Genomic DNA, 23174 nt, shown 5'->3' on the forward strand with positions numbered 1-23174 from the left:
TTTTATACATTGGTGTTGGACTCCCTAAATGTTGTTGATTTCTACAGTTGTTTTGTGCTATTTAAATGCTTAACACTTGTTCCTTTGTGTAAGCCTGGCAGTGTCTCCAGTCTCCAGTTTGCTTCTGCTCATATCAGAAATAGTGCTTGTTATTTCCCAAGTTTATCCTGATGTGTAAATTCTAGACCAAGCTAGGTCCTGACTACTATCTCTCTTGTACTGTCTAAACTGGATTACGCCAATGGCCTCTACCATGGATCATCTCTATCTACCATGAAAAAACAACAAATCATTCAGCAATAGTCTGCCAGACTACTGCTACATGTAAAGCCACAAGCCCACATCTCCCCTGCCTTGAGGGCACTATATTGGTTATCGGTTGCCAGGAGATCCACCTTCAAGCTGCTTTGTATCGCCCACAAAGCAATACATGGGACAGGACGTCTTTTCATCAGGAAAAAAAATCTCCAAATACATTCAACAAAGAAACCTCCGCTCAAGATTGGCACCTTGCCTTAAACGCCAACATACAAGAAAAAGACAATGGGTGGTACATCTTTCTCTGCTGTCGCGGCCAAACTATGGAATTCATTACCCCCAAATATTAGATCCACGGATAACTTTCTTATCTTCAGGAGACTACGTAAGAGTTGGCTCTTTCCTTCATAACTACCATATCCAAACTTCAATGGACTGCATATGCCTGTGATGGTAAACATTTCTATATGTGTATATATCTAGATATACATATTTCTTAAAGAAATACACATAATTACTATTTTATAATAAAATATATATATATATATATATATTAAATGTATATATGTGTTTATGTAAGTACATATGTGTGCATATATGTACATATGTATATAATGTATGTATTTGTGTGTACGTGTGTGTATACATATATGTGTATATTCTTCTTCTATGTTTAACATGCTCATAGGTCATTGCTTAATTCCTAGGTAAGTTGTTAGATTAGATACTTATGAATCTCACTTTTCATTTTGCCTACCACAATGAGCAAATGTTATCTTAACTATTTATCTGCAAGCATTTCACAATTAAAATATTGAAGAAAGATAAAATAATGTTAGAAATGCACACAGTTAACTTCAAATATTGCAAATCTTGAAAGCCTGTGTTTATACAATACAGCTTTAAACTTTAAATCTCAAAATATTATATCCATTAATATATTCCTTACACATATATTCCCTTACTCTGTATTTACGTATCTATTTATTTATTACTTAAGTCCTAGTGTACAAGAGAAAGAAAATACTCTCTTGTAATCTTTACTCTGTGTCCCCATCACCCTATATTTCTATCAGTCTATTCTCCATCCCCACTCTCTGACTCATCCCAAACCCATTCTACTACTGTAATCTCCAAAACAGCCCTACCTAAACTCTTCCCTCCTCTACCGCTCCTGGCTCACCCCAAACCTCACTTTAATACCATGATCTCCCAAACAACCGTACTAAATTCTCCCTCATTTCCTTTGACGCATTCAAAAACCCTTCTACTACTGTGATCGCCCTAACCCCTTTCTAGAGCCACTTCCCTCCTCCATCTCTCCTTTACTCATCTAAAGCCTCATCCTATTACTACAACCCCCCCAATTAACACTTCTGGTTTCTTCCCTCCTCTAGCCCTCCATTACTCTATTCAATCCAACTTACAAACTCACATATCCTCCGCTCAAATTAACTCATACTAATACTGTACTCATATTTCCCTATACTAATTCACAACTAATCCTTTTGGGTTCCAGACTAGCGTGCTACTCGTCGAAAAGCACTTCGACACCTCTTCAGGGGTATTTTGCCCTATATAAATACAATTACAATATTATTGGAGCACGCGGAGGCCCAGTTCTCTGTCCCTACACTGGTAATTGTGTTTATTGCAAAGGAACCACCACTGTTCTGTATCGTATTTTGAAATTAAATGGGCACTTCGTGTGAATGCCTGATCTCTTTGCCTAAAGAGTACTTGACTTAATTTTCTTGTATATATTCAAAATGCTCTGCAATTGTGTTTTGTCCGCAACTAGTGTCCCTTGCACTGCTTGTATTTAGTCATCTGGCTATTTCACTGAATTCCCACTCACACTGTAAATCACCAAGTATGTGGTCAACACATGGGAGCCTGTTCAAGGCTCCCATGTGTGGCTTCATTTTCTGAGCTTCCGGTCGATTCTACTGTGGAGCAGCACAAACAGGCATATCCATACTTGCGCTCAATGTCTCGCTGGCTTCATGGTCACCTGAACAAGGCTGGGGAGCTAAGAAGTCCTCCTGATCCACAGCCAACTAGTACTGAAGGGAGGAGGGCATGTCCCTACTTTATATTATACTGCTTCATGGCCACAGTGCACGGTTGTTTGCCATGCCAAGGCCCAAACTTCCCAGTTGCATCTCCCTTTGATATGCGGTGGTGCCAAAAACAATCTGCCTCACTCCAATCCAAAACAATCTGCCCCAGTTCAAACCAAAACAATCTGCCCCAGTTCAAACCAAAACAATCTGCCCCAGTTCAAACCAAAACAATCTGCCCCACTCCAATCCAAAACAATCTGCCCCACTCCAATTCAAAACAATCTGCCCCACTCTAATCCAAAACAATCTGCCCCACTCCAATCCAAAATAATCTGCCCCACTCCGGTCTGCTCCACTCCAGCCCACCCTCTCCAGTCCAAAACAGTCTGCCCCACTCCAATTCAGAACGATCTGCCCCACTCCAATTCAGAACGATCTGCCCCACTCCAATCCAGAACGATCTCCCCACTCCAAACTGCCTCACTCCAGTCCAAAACAGTCTGCTCCAATTGAATCCATCCTGCTCCAATGTGCAGCAGGATGTCTTGGATTTCCAAACAAACTCATAGCACTTGCTCCCGGAATTCACCCTACTGTACAGTGGCATCATTAATTCTAATAAACGAACCAGGGGGCATGCCCCTGATAGTGGGCACTGTGTCATACCCACAATCTCCAGAGGAACAGAGTTAATCTCCTGAATGCTTTTTGGCCCCTCTATTGCAACAGTTTTCCCCAAGAGAGGTTGAGTAATACCAAATCTAAAAAACTGCATACTTAAAGAGGAAAAAAACAAAACGAATAGTTTTCTTGCAGTGAAGGTTGGAGAAATGTGAACTAACCTCACAAATGCTATTAAGGCACAAAGTGAGAAGGTTGAAAGTGGCGAGGCTCAATAGCACGATGAAGGAGAAAAACAAAGTCAAGAGGGTGGATGGAGAAAGCAACATAAAGCGGTAACCCCAACTAACTACTCAAAACAGATACCCTTTAGATTGTAGTATAGTAACATGTTTTAGTATATAAATATCTTTACATGCGACAGGTTCACCTAGAACCAACATGTCTATTGCTTCTTACTGAGATGAGTGAATGTTCACAAGTGACCAGACCTGGGTCCTGTTCTCACTCCGCCACTAGATGCAAGCTAGCCTAGCTGATGAAGGGTGATCCCCTGAAACCGGTCCTAGGATGCTTGTTTCCGGTCCAGGAAGGACCTGGCTTGGCAGTTCTGGCTGGACTGTTCCCATGGGGAACAGGGTCAAAACTGATTTGCATATGGCTGGGTCCAAACTGGGGAGGCGTGGTGCGCAAAAAAACGATGGATTAAACCCAAGTCTTTGTGACTGGGGGTGAATGTTTGCATTGTTCAGCATTCCGTCCATCATCTGTTCTTTTTGCACTGCATTCATTGGTCTGTTCAACTGACAGTCGCATTTTGCGTCTGCCAATCACAGCATGGGCACGAGTGGTCATCACTCTGCAAATGATGACGTTTTCCAAGTCACATGTACACTTCAGTGCCAGGGCTCGGGCATATCACCAGCTTTTTACCTTTCCATTCTTTGCTGGTTGTGTTTTTTTGGTAGTCATCAGTGTATGTTTAAACGGTGTCTTCACCTTACAGAACTTCAAAGCCAATCACACCTTTTCTTTGTATCAATAAGAGCCATATTTTGCTGTGATGTGCATTAGATTGAAAAAGGATTCTATATGATTTTGTACACATGCCTGCTAGGAAGTATCCATGCCATTCATTCTATAAAAAATATATCCGGTGTTTTTTTTGTAATTTTTGTTGGAAGAATACTGTTGAAGCATTTTTACTTTTGATTTTGTGGTATGTTTGCAGTAAGAAATAAAAAAAAGTGTAATGATTGCACAATCTTGCATTCCAAACATATGATATTTGTCATCTGTGATTTGTCGGAGTTGTCCTGTGGTGTCTCCCTCCCTGTTACTCTAGTCATCTTTAATGGTTTGTGGAGTCCAGACTACTGCATTATTTTAATCACTTCCTGGAACAGCATTCGATTGATTCTGGGTTTATTTGTTACTTTCTTTATTTCTGATAATCATTAAACGCATGCCTGCTCCTGGCTTTACTGAGACTAGTGCTTTATTTGTGCAGGTATTGAAGATGCTGGTCACCAGCACTCATTTTTGGGGACTGTTGTTTACTTTTCATGCTCAGGATTTGATTCAGAATGAACGAAAAAGGGCGGAACACTGACATACGTAAACGGAGACCGAGATAGAAAGCAGAAATGTAAAAGAACCTGCAAGAGTGAGGTAAAGAGACAGGAAGTTTAATATGGTGGAAGATGGGGGCACGAGGTGTACCCACGACCAATCAGTTTTGGTAATTGGCAATCCTGGTATTCAGCTGCACTAGTAGGGGCTCCTAATAAAACAAGCATTTGCAATGCAACGGGTCTCGCGTTTGCTCATGTTAGAGCTGATCGCGTTGTAAACTCCTAACCCGACTTTTCATCTATCGGCAAAAGTGCTTTTATGTATGTAAAAAAAGTGAAATGTGTAAGCGCTCGAGTTCTGCCAAGTGAAATCGCGCTAGGAAAATAGAGAAAAAGTAGTCCGCGATCCGACAGAAAACAGCGAGCCTCGCATGTTTTCTGTACTTGGTCGCTGCGCTCGAGGAGGGCTAACCACCGGAAAAGGCATGACGTGTGCATTCCTTCCACTAAGAAAAGCAAGCAGATTTTACTAGGCAAGCCCACGAACCAATCAAACACACTGACGTGAAGTTGACAGGGCTCCGAGCCCTTTTCTAATAACTAAAGCGTCTTGCTGCGATACGCATGCGCGAGGGCATGCAACGCAGGCTCGACCCTAAAAAATTGGGCCCGTTGTTGCACCATCGCCAACTATCCCTCTGATAGAGACAAATGGACGCAAGATAACGAAGGGCCATTCACTTATAGTAACTACAATACGATATCGCTGTACCATAAGGTAGTGTCCAGCATTGCGCAATCCCATCTTGTTCAGTTCCGAATACTGCATACACCCTATTCTCATCCCACAAACCATACAGGAAATTTACCTTTTCAGGATTAGGGATGCCCAAACTGCTAAGGCAGACATCTTGCACATGGTGTGATCCTGCCCAGTGATCACAGGCTATCAGAAGCAACTTGTGACTGCCATAAGAAAGGTGTTGAGAGCATCAGTAATGTAGTCCTTGGCACGTTTTATACTGGGACTCACCTCAAAGTTTAGGAAGGGAAAGAATTGTTGTATATTTGCGGCATTATTACTGCTTTTAGTTAATCGGGGGTCAGTGGATACAGGCACAGGACATCTTGTGCGAACCGTGGAGAAACGATGTTCAAGAGTGGGTGTTGACTGAGGAAATAAGGATGACCAGGGAGCAAAGTGATGAAGGGATGCACTGCTACCCTATGACTTACAGGAATGGTAAGGGATGTCTAATGGACTAGTTGTCCGGGGACCACAGGGGTCCTACAGCCCTACTCAGGTGGTCTGTGACTGCTCAGAAAATTAAATAATATTAACAGATTATTCAAGTGTGTTTATAAATGAAGAAGCAACATTTTATAGTTTGAAAATTTTAAAATATTCTGTAAATGTGAAGGAATTTGAAATTGGAGGATAAAATTAAGGTAGCATCTAGATTGTTATGTTGGAGCAGTGCAATTCCATCAAGCAGAATATAGTATGGACGCTGAGCGGCAATTTGAATTTAGAAAAGCTCCAACCTTCCCATTAAAATTCAGATTTTTTTATATTTGAGAATTAATAACCTTCCCATTAAAATTCAGATTTTTTTATATTTGAGAATTAAAGGGCATCATTTATGTATTTGTTTGATGAATGCTCGTTTCCGTATTTTTTGTGTATTGTTCTGTCTCGGGTGGGTGTTAATGGGGGTCTTTGAATTGCAATAGTGATTCCGTGGGGGTCCCCGGGTTCCAGTAATGATTAAGTGGGGGTTCACTGAAGTCCAAAGGTCAAGGACCACTGTATAGATCGTTTGAGGATGACAATAGGATTGACCACTTTCGAGCTCCATGAATATGAAACTTTTCCCTACAGGGAAAGCCTCTGTTATATTGAAAAGTTTGAATATTGTTGCTTGAGCCTTCGTGATATTTGGGCTGTAAAAAGTGTAATTAACACTACTCTCTTGTGAGCATATTTATGAAGTTTCTTTGTTTCTAAAGCAATAAAAACGGGTTCTTGCATGTATTTACTATTTTTATTTACTTATTTTTTTATTTATTACCAACTATGCAGAGGAAAGACATTCAGAAAACCCCTTCTCTGGACCTCCTCCAGCTTCTCACACTAACACCTGACCTTTTCACCTTACTACTTTATCCACCTGCACAAATAATCACCTACCAAGAGGCTGTATTAATATCTTTTTGTAATTTCTGTAATCTTCTCAGTTGCCTCGCGCCTTACCTGATTTTCATATTGTAACCAATCTGATGCCCGAGCTGCTCTTGCTTGAGCTAACAAAACCCGTAAAATGAATTCAGTCCTGAAAGATCTATATACCGTTGATCTGTTCCTGTGTGGCGGATACTGCAACTGGATTCCCCTGTAGCGGGGAACATGGTGCTCCAGTTTACCCTAAAACTTAATTTCATTGACTCCGTAACACACTTTTGACAAAGCATCATTCACAATTACAAGAGAATATGGTAGAAGTCCTGAACTAAAAGCAATATCACTGACATCAGGATGAAAGTGAGTTCTGGAAATGGAAGCAAGCCACTGTTTTTCAGAACAGAGGTGAGATTAGGACAGTGAGGAGGCGTCGCGAACAGACTGTGATGGAGCGGTCCAAATTTTAAGCGAGAAGAGGAAATAAGTGGAAACAAGTATGCTTAGGGGCGACCGGATCCTAGATATAGAATGAGGAATAGTGAGGAGGAACCACGACCTGCAAAGAGAAGGGAGATATACAGTGGAAAAGCACTGAATAAAACTGAAAAATATATTCTTGAAGCTGATTTGGAGGTGACCTAGAGGAGACTGTGAGCCGAGAGGAAAAAACAGGGGACTTGTGAGAAGTCATAGCACGATTAAAAATATATCAAATTGCTAAATTAATGGGCAGTTGATCACTAGCTCCCAGATCCCTTCAGAGTAGCTCACAGCGTGGAGTTCATTTTTAAATAAACACAGGGTCACGTTGTTGTTGTTCCTTTTAAAGTTAAGGGAAAGCTTGTGTTTATTTTACATTATCAGGCTGCAGATAACAGGGCCTGATAAGGAGCAGTGCTGGAGACAGACTTATGACACAGGGCACAGAGGTGAAGAACTGAAGCAATTAGGTATTTAACTCTTAAAGTCTTTATCAACTCCTAATCGGAGGTGGAAACAAAATCATGTTTCCAAATACTTTTAAATACGAGAAAATTAAAATGAGCAGTTACCATACGATTAGACAACTTTTCATTTTCTCAATTTATTTTTCAAAGTATTGCATTTACAAACAGCAGGCCTCTTGCTCCCAGTGGCCAATATAATACTGTGCATATTTATAACTGAAAAATACAATCATTTTTTTAAATAGGAACAATTTAAAGTGCAGAAAAATATTCTACATCATGAAACCTTTGTTCACTTTAAATTTCTCCCATTTAAACATTTTTTTTGTGTTATACATGTAACAGTGCTACACAGGGTGAAAGGTGTGTCCTGTACCACAAGTACATATGATGCAGGCTGTCAGTTATTCATACAAATATATCCCATTCATATGCTCACATGTTCATACATCCCCAAAGACCACGCTCTCACTGACGCACATAGCAGCCCTGTCATAGTGACCGTAGTTAAAATATTTTGTATCTGGTTCTATGGACATTAGGCTAAATTTCAAGGAAGCTGGGCGTGGGGACGTCTGGTATTGATGCACAAGTTGTTTAGCCTTTGTAGCACACAATGATTTTCACTGATCAGAAGTAGCTCTCGCTACAGAAAAAGTTGGTGACACCTGGTTTAAAGTGAGTAGCCTGGAAGGAGTGAGAGACGTAAGCGAGGTTTTTAAAAGACCAGGGTTAAAGATGAGTTTTTGCACCAGGCATGTGCGACTGTCAAATTGTGAATGGGGGCATGAGTGAAAACTCCAAGATGGCACATAGTTTACTGGCACAGGTTAAAATTTGAAGAAGAGAAGTACCAAGCATTGTGGGGGTCGCAGTGAGGTAGGCATGAATTGATGGACCATTGGAGAATAGAATTTAAGTTTGTTAGATTCAGGGTCTGGAAGTGAAGCACATAAAATAAATGATATTTGTGGAATAGAGAGCTAAAGGAAGGAAAAAACAAAGGTCTGGGAATTGTCCCAGTGGAAGCTCTAGAAAGAGCAAATGATCACTTGCCAGAAAGGGATGATGTTGATGGAAAATTTGAGTGGCTTAGGGACAGGTCGCTGATGAACATCATGATGAGAAGGACATCAATCAGCAGGTGACTCATAGTAGGTACTGCTGGCTAGGTATGAGAAGAACCAAGAACCTCCAAAACCCAAAATAAATTCTATTTTAGGAAGGAGTAAAACCATATGGAGCAGTTGACTATTCCGAACGCTGCCCATGGGTCCTGAAGAATACAAAGATATGATATTTTACAACGCCATTCATACATCAGGGAATTGGTGAGCGAGGAAAGAGCATCGGTGGCAATGGGAGAGAATGTGTCCGGTGCACATTTCTTAAGGAAGAACTGTGCTGTATGTAAAGGAGAGAGATGCCAGTGGAACGTGATGGATTGAAGAGATATAAGAATAACTGGGTGGAATGAGTGAGGAGGAGAGCCAATTCTGTTTTAAGGGTAGAAGCAGAAAGGAAGAACTGGAAAGAACATTGGTGAAGAAAAGTGTCCTAACCTGCCAAACACATGCGCATGCACACACGCACGCTCGCCATCACACATTCCCAAACTCTTCCGCTAGTCTCCGGTGTGAGCAGCGATGTATTTGGCGAAAAAGAATGGGCCTTGTTTGCTTGAACATGTCAGAAGGATCGTCTTGGGCCTGGCATTCAAAGTGCTTTGTTTTCTAGTGTGTTTAATGTTGAGGTGGACTATGGCTCGGCTTTACACCAACCTCTAGTAATGTCATCCTTTGATTAGACAACCATGTCTCTTTGCTGTACCAGTCAGCCTGTTTCCCTGGGTCAATCTATGCGAACACGCGCAGAATGGAGTATGCTGCGTGCATTAATTTCAGCCTACAGGAGGCTGAATGGCATGGCCTCATCATGGTAGTGGTCTTAGATTTCCAGCAGCCGCAGTGCGTGCTGCACATTAGGTGCACTTTTGAAAGATCTACACTAGAAAGGATAGGGTTAAGGCAGATTGCTTGAAGAAATGATGCCGCGAATCATATACATTCTGATGTTTGTCATTTCCACATCCATTTTCCTTAAAACTTGCTGATCTGTCTATTAACCACCAATCTTGCAGTCTTCTGGTCTGTCTATCAGGAGGCCTCACAGATAGCCAATGACTCAAGTAAGATTAATTTTGGCTTCAGAGTGACAACGCAAACAGACTTAACTCTAAACGGAAACGAAGGAAAGCATTCACTAATGACCATTGACATAGAAATGCTGACAAGCCTTTTTAAGAAACTAAAAATGGAAGGGGCAGCAGGTCAGAACGGCATTCCAAATGCCTTGTTTAGAGGAGACCCTTAATTCTGGGTGTATTATTTGGCGCTGCTTTTTAACGAGCTCCAAGGCACTACGGGTCTCCCAGATGCATGGAAAGCCAGCATTAATCACCCATACAAAGCAGGTAACCCAGCAAATCCTTCAAACTACAAGCTAATAGCATTGATAGACGTGGAAGCAAAACTCAACGCATCCTGCCTACTGCAACAACTAGCAGAATGGATTCATGACAGACAGTTAATTCCACAATGCCAGACAGGTTTCAGAGCTGGTATGGGTGCTTCTACCAACCTGGCAACCCTGGCCCTGCTGAGAAACAAAGCCAGGCTTAAGAAAAAAATGCTACTAGCATGCTTTATTGATCTAAAGGCAGCTTTTGATTGCGTACCAAGAACCCACCTATGGGAGAAATTGAAAGGGTGGGGCTTACCATGCAGCCTCCTTGGCGCAATGATGGACTTGTACACAGGTACTTGGGCGCCAGTAATAATTGGAGAGGGCAGCCACCTCACCAACAGAATATTAACAGCAAAAGGACTCAAACAAGGGTGTGTATTGGCTCCCACGCTGTTTAACTTATATCTTGCAGACCCAGCCGAGGCTCTAGCTCCCGTAAATAGCCACCCGCCAGTATTGGCCAAGAAAGGAATTGCATGGCTACAGTACACAGATGACATAGTTCTACTCAGCCAAACACCTGTTGGGCTACAACATAGCATCAATGCATTTTACACATACATAACAATGCAAGGCCTAGAATTGAATTTGAGTAAAACTAAGGTTGTCCGCCTAGTTGACAGGAAGTTTAAATCTGCCTCATGGTTCATAAACGGATCCTGGGTGGAGGTTGCACCCACATATAAGTACTTGGGATTCACTATGGACCGCCTCCTGACTTTCAAGCCGCAGCTTGCTGTCGCTCAAGCAAAAGCCCTCTCATTGACCTATGGTTTTAAAGTTCTAAAACAAAAACTGAGCTGCCCTTCATACTCCCACCTGCTTTCTGTCATGGCAGCGCGGCTAATGGCCACCATCACTTATGGTGCCGAAATTATGCTGGGGAAGGAGGCAGTTTTTTTCAATCAAGTCCAGACAAAGCCCTTCAAAACAGTTTTTCGGATACCACGACCAGCATCTCCAGCTCAGGTTCATTTAGAATTGGGTCTGAAAACTATGAATTTCAGAGTAGATGTGCCTTCATTAAACTATGCTGGAGATTGCGTGCAGCTGAGACTGGTACTCTAAGCAACCTATGTTGGATGGAAATTGAGGAGCAACAGCGACACAATGATAAAAGCACCTGGGGTCATCACTTAATTAACTAAAGCACTAGGTTTGCTAGAAGCCTGGAACCAGAACCCGGACAAAAAGGAGTTTTTTGGGAAGGCAAACGCTGTCACTAAGAAGAAATCTTTAAATTCTGATAAACAAAAACTGGCAACCAGACAGCACGCCTGGACTATAATAACATCGTACAAAACTTTACGGGCACAGAAATACCTAGCAGCAACCTTCAACCAGTCGCTGAAACATCGGTTCATGCTTTTCCGCTTTGGGTTGATGGAAACGAAGGATATGGTCCCTTCATGGAGACAGCAGGATCTGACACATTCCTGTCGACTGTGTGGGTACAGACACGAGTCACTAGAACACATTTTTTGTGCGTGCCCGGCTTTGCTAGGCCTCAGGATATTATATCTAAAAAACATTTTTAAGACACTGAACATACGCTCATGCAGACCGGCCATTAGAAGCTGGCTCAGCGGACTTTCAAAGCAAAACACAAACGCTGTGGGATAGCGTAACTGGATGGACGGAATGCGGAACCAATCAAACATTCACCCCCAGTCACAGATCTGGGTTTAATCCATCCATTCTTTTGCTCACCATGCCACCCCAGTTTGAACCCAGCCATATGCAAATCAGTCTTGACCCTGTTCCTCATGGGAACAGTCCAGCCCGAACTGCCAGGCCAGGTTCTCCCTGGACCGGAAACAAGCATCCTGGGACCGGTTTCGGGGTTTCACCCCTCATCAGCCAGGCTAGCTTGAATCCAGTGGCACAGTGAGCCCGGGACCCACGTCTGGGCATAGCCGGCACACTTAGGGCGGCAAAAGCAAAGCAAAACACAAACGCTGTGGGATAGCGTAACTGGATGGACGGAATGCGGAACCAATCAAACATTCACCCCCAGTCACAGATCTGGGTTTAATCCATCCATTCTTTTGCTCACCATGCCACCCCAGTTTGAACCCAGCCATATGCAAATCAGTCTTGACCCTGTTCCTCATGGGAACAGTCCAGCCCGAACTGCCAGGCCAGGTTCTCCCTGGACCGGAAACAAGCATCCTGGGACCGGTTTCGGGGTTTCACCCCTCATCAGCCAGGCTAGCTTGAATCCAGTGGCACAGTGAGCCCGGGACCCACGTCTGGGCATACCCGGCACACTTAGGGCGGCAAAAGCAAAGCAAAACACAAACGCTGTGGGATAGCGTGTGCAAGGGCCATTATTTTATGATTAGTAAAGCTCCGAAAGTTTAATTCCAGCCAGGAAACAGCCCTATGTACTACTTAGGATTCTCACTCAGCTTCACTCATTCACTATTATAGTGTTCGTAAGGGAGTAAGAAAGTCCTAAAGTTAAGTTCTAGACCAAGGTTGGTATTAAGTGGAGAACATTTTAGCTATGCACAACTCTTTACCATGATATGTTTTAGTTTCAAATAAGCTTCTATGTTTTTATTATGGGTTTCTATTAACATAATGAGTAGGCAAAGTATCTTTATTATTATTATTATGCATTTTGGAATTGCGATGGTTTTAATTAACCAAGTCAATAAACTTAAACTTGAACTTGAAACTGGTCTGTCTATCAAACTACCTATCAGGTTGCTTATCAACAAACCCAAACTCCTACCAGCTTCACTATCAACCTGGTAATCAGCCTATCAAACTGCCTACCTACAACCTGTGTGCCCACCACCCTCCCTGTCTGCTTACTGTCCTGTCAGTTTACTTACTTAGTTCTCTGCCTATCAGTCTGCTAGTCTGTCTACCAATGGGCTTACCTGCCTTTTCACCAGCTAGTCAACTTGAGTGCCTGTGTGCTAGCTTGCTATCTTGGTACTGTACCTACTAAACCAGCCTGCCTACCATCTCCAACCTTTTTACTAGCCTGTTTACTAGCCTGACAGTTTAGCTAATAACCTCCCTACCACCAACCTACTCCCTACTTTCCCTGGGAAGAATACAAATGTGCCAGTGGTAGATACTCTGTCCAAGTTATGTGCAGGTCTAATGTGCCTTATGGTAAATTGGTCTTGCATTAAAAGGTCAAGCTATTGGTAAGTTCTAGTCTTATTGGTAACATACTTAATATTTTAAAATAATTTTATGTGACAAAAACCTTATGCACACTTTGAGAACATCTCTACAATTCCATCTGATTCATATGGACTATTGCGAGATTCAGCTAAAGGAGGTAGCAGGTTACTGCGAAGAGAGTTTAGTAAACTCTGCTAGCTACAAAACTAGACAATCCTTTAAAAATGGACTACTAACGAACAGTGTAACTGGGTTAGATCCTAACTCTGTGATGATTAAATGACACATTTTGACTAGTTTACGCAGATTATCTTTCAAGTTAGATCTGTATCCAGGTCTGTTCCCTATTGATCTTTAACAAATCCTGAACCTTTCACAGGTAGATCAGGATGATCCAGAAAACAGAGAGGAAGAAGGCGAGGATGAAGAATCCGGAGGATACGGCTTCTCCCGGAGAAAGATAGTTACCAACTGGAACCGCTACGAGGAGGCAGAGAAGGAGTTGCAGAGTGAGAGCGTGGAAGCGCAAAGGGGGACCGACTACAGCGTCCTGCTCAGCTCCGCCGGTAAGGATCTTTGCCTGGCCATTCTGTTCTCAGTGTGACATTCCCATGAGTCAGTTGTACACAGGCTTCTCTTGTGCTGTTGGCTGGTGATGGCTAATAGCCTTTGCATGATTGCACAATATAAAACTTGCCTTGGGAACAGGTTGGATGTGATCTTGGCCAAGTTATCTAATTTATGCGTTCTCTGATTTCTTGTAAGCCAAGATGTCTTTGCCGGAAGAGTATGTTTCGAGCCTAGGCTCACCTGTTAACTTTTGAATGTGTGTCTCTTGACTGTGTGCACATTTACAGGCACACGTTATGGGGGTGTTTAGTCTGTGCTTTGCAAGTTTACTTTTAATGTGCTTATGGTAACAGAAGACTTCACTGTTAACCCAGTGCTAACTAATTAGGCTGAGTGCCTCATTGAGAAATTATTTTATGAAAATTAATAATTATTCTTAGGATTCCCTCACAGACTATAGGATTCAGAAGCTGCATGAATTGCTGTGAAAAGTTGCAATTTCTTATTTGGGAGGCAGGTTTAGCTCAGTCCACTTATTCAGCATTTCATTATCATTGAACTGTAGATGTCACTTATGTCACTAGCAGAGTGATATTCTAATATTATATGGCTTAGGATACGATCATTCTGCCCACCTGGTGTAAAGTTTATGGGTTTGAAGTAACTATGTGTTAACAATACTTGTTCGCATGATTACCCGCGAAAGCAAAGTCCTAAATGGTCAATAACTCTTTTTTTTAGGGGCATTACGTACACCACACTTTGCCACGGATATAAAAAACGTTCTCTATGCAAGGACTTGAGTAGTTTCTTCGCTTTAACAAGAGTTTGGTCAGGTCAGTGCTTGTTGTTAGCAACTTTGACACCAAGCACATACTCAGCAAGGTAAATGGAATGTCTGATCTGTGCTGATACTTCAGTGAATGTTCTTTTCATTAAGTGAATTGAGGCAACTTTAGAGATTGTTCTAGAATACGATGAAACATACAGTTGACGTCCAGGAAGTTAAAATATCGCTAGACCAACTTAATCATGGGTTGTAGACATCATTTGGAAAGAGAGAGCATAAGACCAGCAAGGGCGAGCAGGATCAGTGGTTTCACAGTCCCGTTTAAGTTCTTCCAGCATTAGACTAGCTACGATTCTTTTAAATGAGATACAGTTGAATATGGTAATATTTTGGGGACTACGGAGAAATATTCCATTTGAAGATTGTCTTGCCTTGTCTTACAGTAGAAGATGTCCATGCAAGTGCTGTAAGAAAGTCACACAGACAAGGTTAACCAAAAGGCACTCTGCATTTAGAACTGAAAAATAGAGTAAAAGCTTAAGGCATTGAGAAATGATTGTGCTAGTACATTGTCAGGGTCCATGGCGTGCCCGAGGACACTGATACTTTCAACGAGGATCAATTTGATGCACATCTCTATTTCACTTTATTGGTTCTTCTATTGTATCTCTTGGTTCTGCTTGTCCTCGCAATATGTTATTGAAAGCAGTTTGGAGCTAGGCCTGTCTGTGGTAATTACTTTCAGGTCTACCAATTGAACAATTCCTCAAGTACACGCCCCGCTGCACAGCTTACAGAATTTCCAGACACCTAGAGAAGTCAACTCCGTGCTATGTTAGCACATCATAAATACAAGTTAACATTTTTTTTTAAGTTTCTGCACTATAAAGGTTAACTCCTTGTTTCAGAGGCTCACAAGTCTTGTGATTTACTGCGCCTTCCATGGTGAACTCTGTGCACTACTGTTTGCTTTGTTGATGCTTTATTCAGGCCGAAAGTAATTTTTAGGGACTCAGCTTTAGCAGATGTTCTTATCTCTGCACATTTTTAGGAGAAGGGAGGGGCAAGTGCATTCTGTTATTCTTGCCACAGCAATATGAGTGTTGCTCTCAAAGTGTAAGCCACAGTGGTCGGTTTTGGACAGCTGGTCCCTGGGTATTCTGTGGGCGGTTAGGAGAGAAGTTGGAAGAGGGAGGTGGAGAACCATGTGTGTATTGGGGAGGGTGGCACCTGGGTATCTCACTTTTGTGTGTATTCAGTTTATGAAGCAGCACTGCATTGTGTGTTTTTGTGGACGGACATGTATTGCTTTGTTTTATTTGTAACTGACCATGATTAGTGATGGAGGAGTACTGCTGTCATTCTTATTCTGATAAGAGGGAGTTCTCCGCAATGCCATTAAGGCCCAGTTTTTTTTTGCTGCTGTTGAAGGATTAGCTCCATAGAGCATACGATTGAAGACCCCCTTCCAGCCTCCAGTCAGATGCTCGCCATGTGCAGTTAGGTTAGCACCTCCGCGGTCCAAAATGGTCCTGAGATGGGTAAAAACTGAGACTTAGGGGATAGAGGCCATTTACGCAGGGGCAGTGAAAGTTGGGACATGCTTGTGGCGAAATGGGAAGGTAAGGATGACACTTACCCACCATGATAGGGGTTGCTTAACATTGAAACATCTCTTTGCCTCTGGACTTTCACATCTTGATGATACGGTACCACATACCCTACAAGTGCCAACCCCAACTACATTATAAACGTTACTGTAAAGCACTAGATCGAGAACTAAGTGTAGATGTTTTTCTTCACACTCATACCCCACACAGACAAGAGCCTCCCTTATAAGAATTACTGCCCCCATAAGGCTGTAATATGACCTGTAAGATACTTATGCATTTTGTGGTGTCCAGTGGAGTGCCCCGGTGGATGTAACCCTCCCCAAAGACGCTGCTCCTACGTCTGCGAATGTTTTTGTTTGTTGTATGTTAAACCAACAAAAAGACCAAAAAAAAAACAGGTTAGCATCTCCGTGTGGTTAAAATAAGACGGGGTTTCTACTTGGCCCCAACTGCAAGGGTCTTAATGGCCCACATTTGTACTTAGCTGTTTTTGTGACTCAGTACACACCCACCCACGCAAACAAATACTGTGTTAGTTGTGAGCACTGCCACTCAAGTGTTGGCTCACCTTCACAGATAAACAAGCTGCACTTTTATACTTACCAAGTCCTTGGCAGCTGCTGTCCTATTGTGAACCAATTTGCAGTTCAGGGATTTAATCCACTGATGCTCCTCCACGCTGACTTCATATTCATGGTTCAGTTTGTTGGTATAATCCTATGTCCTGAAGTGGTAATGACATATCACCAATGGTACCAGTGCAGAAACCAGAATTGCAGTCTACTGAAGGGAGATTGTGATTCACCAACGGGTTCGCTACTCCACGTCACGACTCTTGGAACTGCAAAACAGAGGAGGCATGAAAGGGGCCCCTTTCTTCCTTGCAAACTGCAAGGACATATGTTTGCAGCGGCTAGAATCCATTAATTGGATAAGAACACCTAAGATGAGGTGAGGTCCTTTTGCAAAGTAGGAGCCGTCTGTGGGGCGCCGACCACTTTGAAAGTGTGGGGGTGGAGAACAGGCGGTGGTGCAGGGCACTTATGCAAGCTTTCCCTATGTCCCTAGCATCCTGCTATGTTTTTTGTATTGTACTTTAGCCCTTGCCTCTTTAAAAGACCGTGACTGCAATTGACGTAGGTCGTGAACGTAAATGCAGTTCTGGAGGCCTGCTGTCCCTGGTGGGCCTCCGTTGCTGTATTCACAGCCATTCAGTAGGATTCACACAGTGAATCCTTCCTCAGTAACAAAGATGAAGCAGATTTTCTGTGAATCCTACCAAGTGGGTTTTTACACAGCAGCAGATTAGTGTAAAAATATATTTTTGTCACATTGCAGATGCAACAGAAAACTGCATTTCCTATTTGACACAAGATTAGTCTATTGGGATCTTAATTCTTTATGTGACGTGTACTGCACTACTTTTTAAATTGCCTGGCTGTGGCAGAGCTTTTGCTGGCTGTTGGACCAGACACAATGGTGTAAAACAGTTTTGAACAGACTGCTAAGGAAAGTGAACATGAAGACTATTGAGTACATTCAGCTGAAACATGTAAACAAATCTTACAATAGTGTATGCCACATCATATATAGACTTTTAGCTATAAGCACATTAATGCATCCCAAAACGTACTTCCAAGGTACAGACCGCTCAAGAGGCTGCACAATGATAGTAAAAGTAATATTGCCTTAGAGAATATTCAATACCTCTGCCAAAAGTACTGCATTTACACATTTTCTTACTCTCTAATGATCTCCCTCCTCTTGCATATTCTGGGATTGGTTCCACATCTTCGCTATTTGGGGTGGAGGTTTTATCAACCTGATATATATATATATTTTTTTGGCTCTAGCCCCTTTTAGTGGTGCCCTTATTTTTTATTCCACTATTTATCAGGCCTGTTCTTAGGAAAGAAGACTTTCAGAGAGCGAGTATCCTTGTTCAGAGAGCCTGGAGGGCAAGGCACATTACCTTAAACTCAACTCTTATTATTCATTGGCAACAAGTGCATGTTTGTCAGAGCCACCATCTTTGTCCACACTTCTTTTCACGGGCACACTGTTTTCTAGTATTTTTCTGCTTGGCAATTAGTGAGAGCTGAAGGCAGATGGTGGTCAGGTTTTTAGAGGCAAAAGACAAGAAAAGATTAGACTAAAGATCACACAATTAACGGAGGACAGAGTACTAGAGGCGCAGGACAGATGGACGTAAGAATGAGACGTATTGCAGATGGAGGACAGAGTGCTAGAGGCGCAGGACAGATGGAAGTGAGAGTGAGAACGCATTGCAGATGGAAGACAGAGTGCTAGGGCGCAGGACAGATGGACGCAAGAGTGAGAGTGAGATGCATTGCAGATGGAGGACAGAGTGGTAGAGCGCAGGACAGATGCACGTACGAATGAGAGTGAGAATGCATTGTAGAATAATGTCAGAATGCTAGCGGTCAGGACAGATGGACGTAAGAGCAAATGCTAAGGAGAGATCAGTCAGGATTTATAAAGCGCAGCTAAACACCTGATGGGGTATCCAAGCGCCTGCGGGTCCTGGAGGCTTATTCGAACAGTCAGGGCCATTCGGAATTCCGGAAGTGAGTTGATGGTCCGGAGCTGCGTGGGAATGCTGTTCCAGGTTTTAGCTGTGATGTGAAAGAAGGAGCATCCTCCACTTTTCCATCAGTAGATGCGGGGAACATGGGCAAGAGAAAGGGAGGCAGAGCGTAGTCTTCCTGATGGTTGGTGGATATTCAGGCGGTGGTTAATGTACGTGGGTTCTTGGTTGTGTAACACTGCAGGTTACACTGTTAGAGCAAAGGACAGATGGTGCTTTGCAGATGTGCTTTGCAGATGTAGGTCAGAGTGCTAGAGCCCTGAACAGATGGACTTTAGAGCAAAAGCTAAGGAGAGATGGAGGTTACTATGCTAGAGCAAAGGACAGATGGACATGAGAGTGCAGGGCAGATCACAGTCAGACTGCTAGAGAACAGGACAGTTGGAGGTGAGAGTTGTTAGAGCTCAGGACAGATAAAGGTGAGAGTTGCTAGAGCACTGGACAGATGGAGGTCTGAGCGACAGAACACTGAGTCAGGTTGCTAGAGTGCCAAATAAATGGAGGACAGGTTGGTAGACCCCAGGACAGATGGACATAAGAGCAATAGAGGACAGAAGAGATGCAAGTCGAATCAGAGATTTTTTAAGGTGAGGCCCCTGGAAAAGTGATATTTCTTTATTTGACCTCGGTCTATTCCCTTTCTTTCTCTCTCTCTCTCTCTACCCACCTCTACCCTTGACCCAGTTTCTACCGAGTGTCATCTTAAGGATTTTATGGTTCCTGGGCAAGACCCTGTTTAAGCTTAACACTTCATTGAGTATTGATTGGCATCAAGCAGAACATTTGTAGGTAAAATTGATGGAGTTAAAAGGCTTTGTGTTCCAGAGCGCTGGATAGATTTGCTTTGCTTATTAAGTTTACACGCTCTTTCAATATGTAGGTTGCATTGTACAGCGATGATCCTTGGGCTGGATGTAGAATGTGACTTGAATCAAACTAGCTATAAAGCATGTATGTCCTCGGTTGCAGGCTGAATGCAGAAAAAGACGCGTAAGTGTGATAAGATGGAGGTCTTGATGACTGAGGGATCTTTGTCAAAGAAAGTCCTTTGGTCTAGCGACTGGTGGCCGTTCGAGTTAGGCAACTGCCCCATACCAGTGGGACTGTGTGTGCATCTAGTTTATGGTTACTTCGCTTAAAAGTATTAAACATACCCTCTACTTGTTGCTTGGTTATCGCTTCCCAGTTATACTTGATACAGTCTGCTCATGTCTTTATTCTTGCAAAGCGCTGTGTTTACCGTCCCTCAATCTTCATATAATTAAAAATCTAGCTGACAGAATACTCCTCGGACCACATGAGTATCTGAGCTTAGAGGCGTAACTTAAAGTGATGAGGCCACCCTGCAGAATGTGAAGAGTGTCCTTTGAGTTTCCAGTATCTCATAGATTCTCATTGGCTTGGCTCAGAAGGTGTTGGGGGCTCCACTGCGTCACAGGGGCCTTCGTTATGCCGTATCTGAACTCTTGAAGAATAGGAAAATTGTTCAAAGGGTGTCATTTTACCACGGGTATTATTTATTACACTGTGTAATTATTTTGATGTAGTAATAATACGTTAGTATTATGACAAACTTTATTTGTAAGTTCTCTGATGACACTGAAATGTAGTGATATATTTAGTAAGAAGCAATTATGTGTGAGGTGTTTAAAACCCACCTACAGCTACTCCAAGAAGACTTCCACTGGGTTTTTATGGGCCAGGGTAGGCTATATGGGAAGAGTTATTTCCTCTCGCCATATTCATGATAAGTAAGATACAGGTGGTTCGATCATTGTTTAGCTCCTCCCAATGGCCAAATTGAAATGTGTGGCTTGTGCATACGCTGGTAGGAGAAGGCTTACCTCTTGGCACCACATGATCCGCCCTGTATGAAATTACTGCCCGGCAATTTACTCATTGGATTTGCCTTGCAGCAGTACCACCCCCTGAAGCCGCCACCGGCGTTGCCTTGCCTCACGTTGGACCCTCTCAGCTGTTGCTGGCACAGCTAAAATGTGATTCTGCCCCAGTTGTGTGGTGTCGCAAGTCTTGCGACATCGCTCTCCCTCCTTCCCCGGCTGCTGACCTTGGCTCAGTCAAGGCACTTCTGACACGTGGTTGATGTTGAACCAGTTGCTTTGTACTAGCGCAGCGCCTTCTACCTATAATGTGTCAATTAAATTGCACATGTTGGTACAAGGGAATATTTTGCAGCACAGCTCTGCTCATTAAGGTGTAGCTAAGAGACCAAAGTTGTATAGTCTTCATCCAGGCTCTGATTTCCAGGTATGTTGAAGGCTATTATGCTTGCATTTCAGAAAGACAGGCACATCTTTCATGAGTCCTCCTTTATCACAACGTTCAATAAACCCTTCTGATGTATGAAGTGCTGGTGAGTAAAGGCAACATCTCGGAAGCCTTCACGGCCCTCACAGAACCCAAGTGCTTCATCCCTGTGATTCTACAACCCCCTCAACGCCTCCATAAGCTGATGCACGCTGAGCGACCCATGGAAATGTTCAAACCTTGACTTCAGAGGATCCTTGTTGGAAGATGAAATATAATTCCTGGAAACTAAATGTAGCCTCAACGCTTCTAACAGCATGTCAGAGTAACGCTTCAGATCTATCGCTCAAGCATTGGTGCTTTCATAGTCTGGAGTTGCGTTGGCTTCTTAGCTGGCCGTCGTGCTCCTCGCTTGCACCTTTAAAAGCTGTACATTCTGCAGCAGCCTATCTCATCATGGGATCACATCACACCCATTTTTGGGGACCTGACCTGTATCCCTGGAGAAGCCAGGTCAACTGTAAAATATCCTATGTAACCTACAGTGCCTTTCATTTTGGTTTACATTGGCAACTGAACAACAAACTACACTTCGCAGGAGGTGCTTCAGAAACCACAAGCATATTTGTCAACTTCTTGAAAAAGCACAAAACGCCACTAAACCCATTTTGAAAGCCTAATTCTGACATGCACCCATAAACTTGACATGTTCTTGTCTTAGAAAGCAGGCCTAACGCAATCAGCATTTTTGGATAAATAAACTTCTGCAGGGAGAGGAAAGTTCTAGACTTTTCCTTTCTTGTTTGTTCAAAGTATAAGAGGCTGAGACCAGATGGACCGGGGACAGAGAGTGTTTGCAGATCTCAGGCACATCCAGGACTCTGGAGTGTGCCATCCTTCCCGTGAGGATAATTGATATCTCTCTCCTCGATCGATTCTGGGATCTGGCGATCTGATGCTGAATAGGAGGGAGATGAAGCAGTGATGCCCTTTTCTCATGGTGATGCATATTTTTTTATTCATTATTTGCTTTGCATTATAATATAGATACATACATCTGCTGTGTATATTGCAGTGAAGAATCATTTGTACATTATTTCATTGCTGTGACCATTTTTAAACGTTTGCTTTCAGCATGCTAATCTCCCTTTAGGAACCTTGAGTAGTGAAATAATAAATGTCTTCTTTGGACTAAGAAGCGCATTCCAGAGATTTTTTGTCAGTGCATGAGTGTTTCAGCTCGGTCATTATTGAAGCAAAACACAAGGTAGTGAGAAAGGTAATGCCTTAAAATCAAAGAACGGGTTGTTAAGCACTACAAACAGTGCATCAACAGTAGATGATAGCACTCCTGGCATGTTGGCTGAATTTGGCTGTATTTACATGGCCCCTTATTCTCCTTGTCTGTCCCCTAGCCTGTTTTTTAACCTGTGCAGCTTGCCAAGAGGTGCCTTTGGCCTCCTGCATGTACCACACAACATTGTCTGAGCCCAGTGTGCAGGCAAGACTCTATATATGATCACATGGAGGCCACATCCCTTAACCCAACAATGCCATATTTAAATAAATAGTATCTCTATAGGTATCTTCCATTCCAGGAACTATATATCATACGCATGGGTGGCTATGTGTCATGCTCAGGTCTTTATAATAGATAGCATCTCTAACACAAAGGGGTCCCAACACATGTGGTCTCACTGCAGGAAAATATATATATTTACTGTACCATATCTGTGACCCTTTGGAAAACTGTGTCTCTGGAGCTTATGTCAGTCACAGAGGGATCTAAATCTTATCTGGCATTAGTAATCCTATTCACTCGACGATGTTCAAGTGGATTTGGTCTCTGCATGGGGACTGGGGCACATCAATCTTCCCTGCAAGTTTAAAATGGTCCTTTGAGTAAGTGAGACTGAAGCAGCTCTCTCTAGGCAGCTGATCGTGGCTGGAGAGCCAGTTCAATGAATACCCTCGTCTGACCCTCACAGATTAACCAGTAATTCA

At 42.8% G+C, this 23174-nt stretch overlaps 2 protein-coding genes across 2 annotated transcripts in view; one reads left to right on the plus strand and one right to left on the minus strand.

The window, feature by feature from the left end:
• Positions 1–23174, minus strand: part of CHRM5 (cholinergic receptor muscarinic 5) — a 204570-nt gene that overhangs the window by 57037 nt on the left and 124359 nt on the right. The window lies entirely within an intron of this gene.
• Positions 1–23174, plus strand: part of AVEN (apoptosis and caspase activation inhibitor) — a 683185-nt gene that overhangs the window by 40228 nt on the left and 619783 nt on the right. Inside the window, exon 2 of the mRNA XM_069208985.1 lies at positions 13701–13887. Coding sequence (XP_069065086.1) covers positions 13701–13887 — 187 coding nt within the window. The remainder of the gene's footprint in view (positions 1–13700; positions 13888–23174) is intronic.

The sequence above is a fragment of the Pleurodeles waltl genome, chromosome 9, assembly GCF_031143425.1.
Source record: "Pleurodeles waltl isolate 20211129_DDA chromosome 9, aPleWal1.hap1.20221129, whole genome shotgun sequence".
Lineage (NCBI taxonomy): Eukaryota > Metazoa > Chordata > Amphibia > Caudata > Salamandridae > Pleurodeles > Pleurodeles waltl.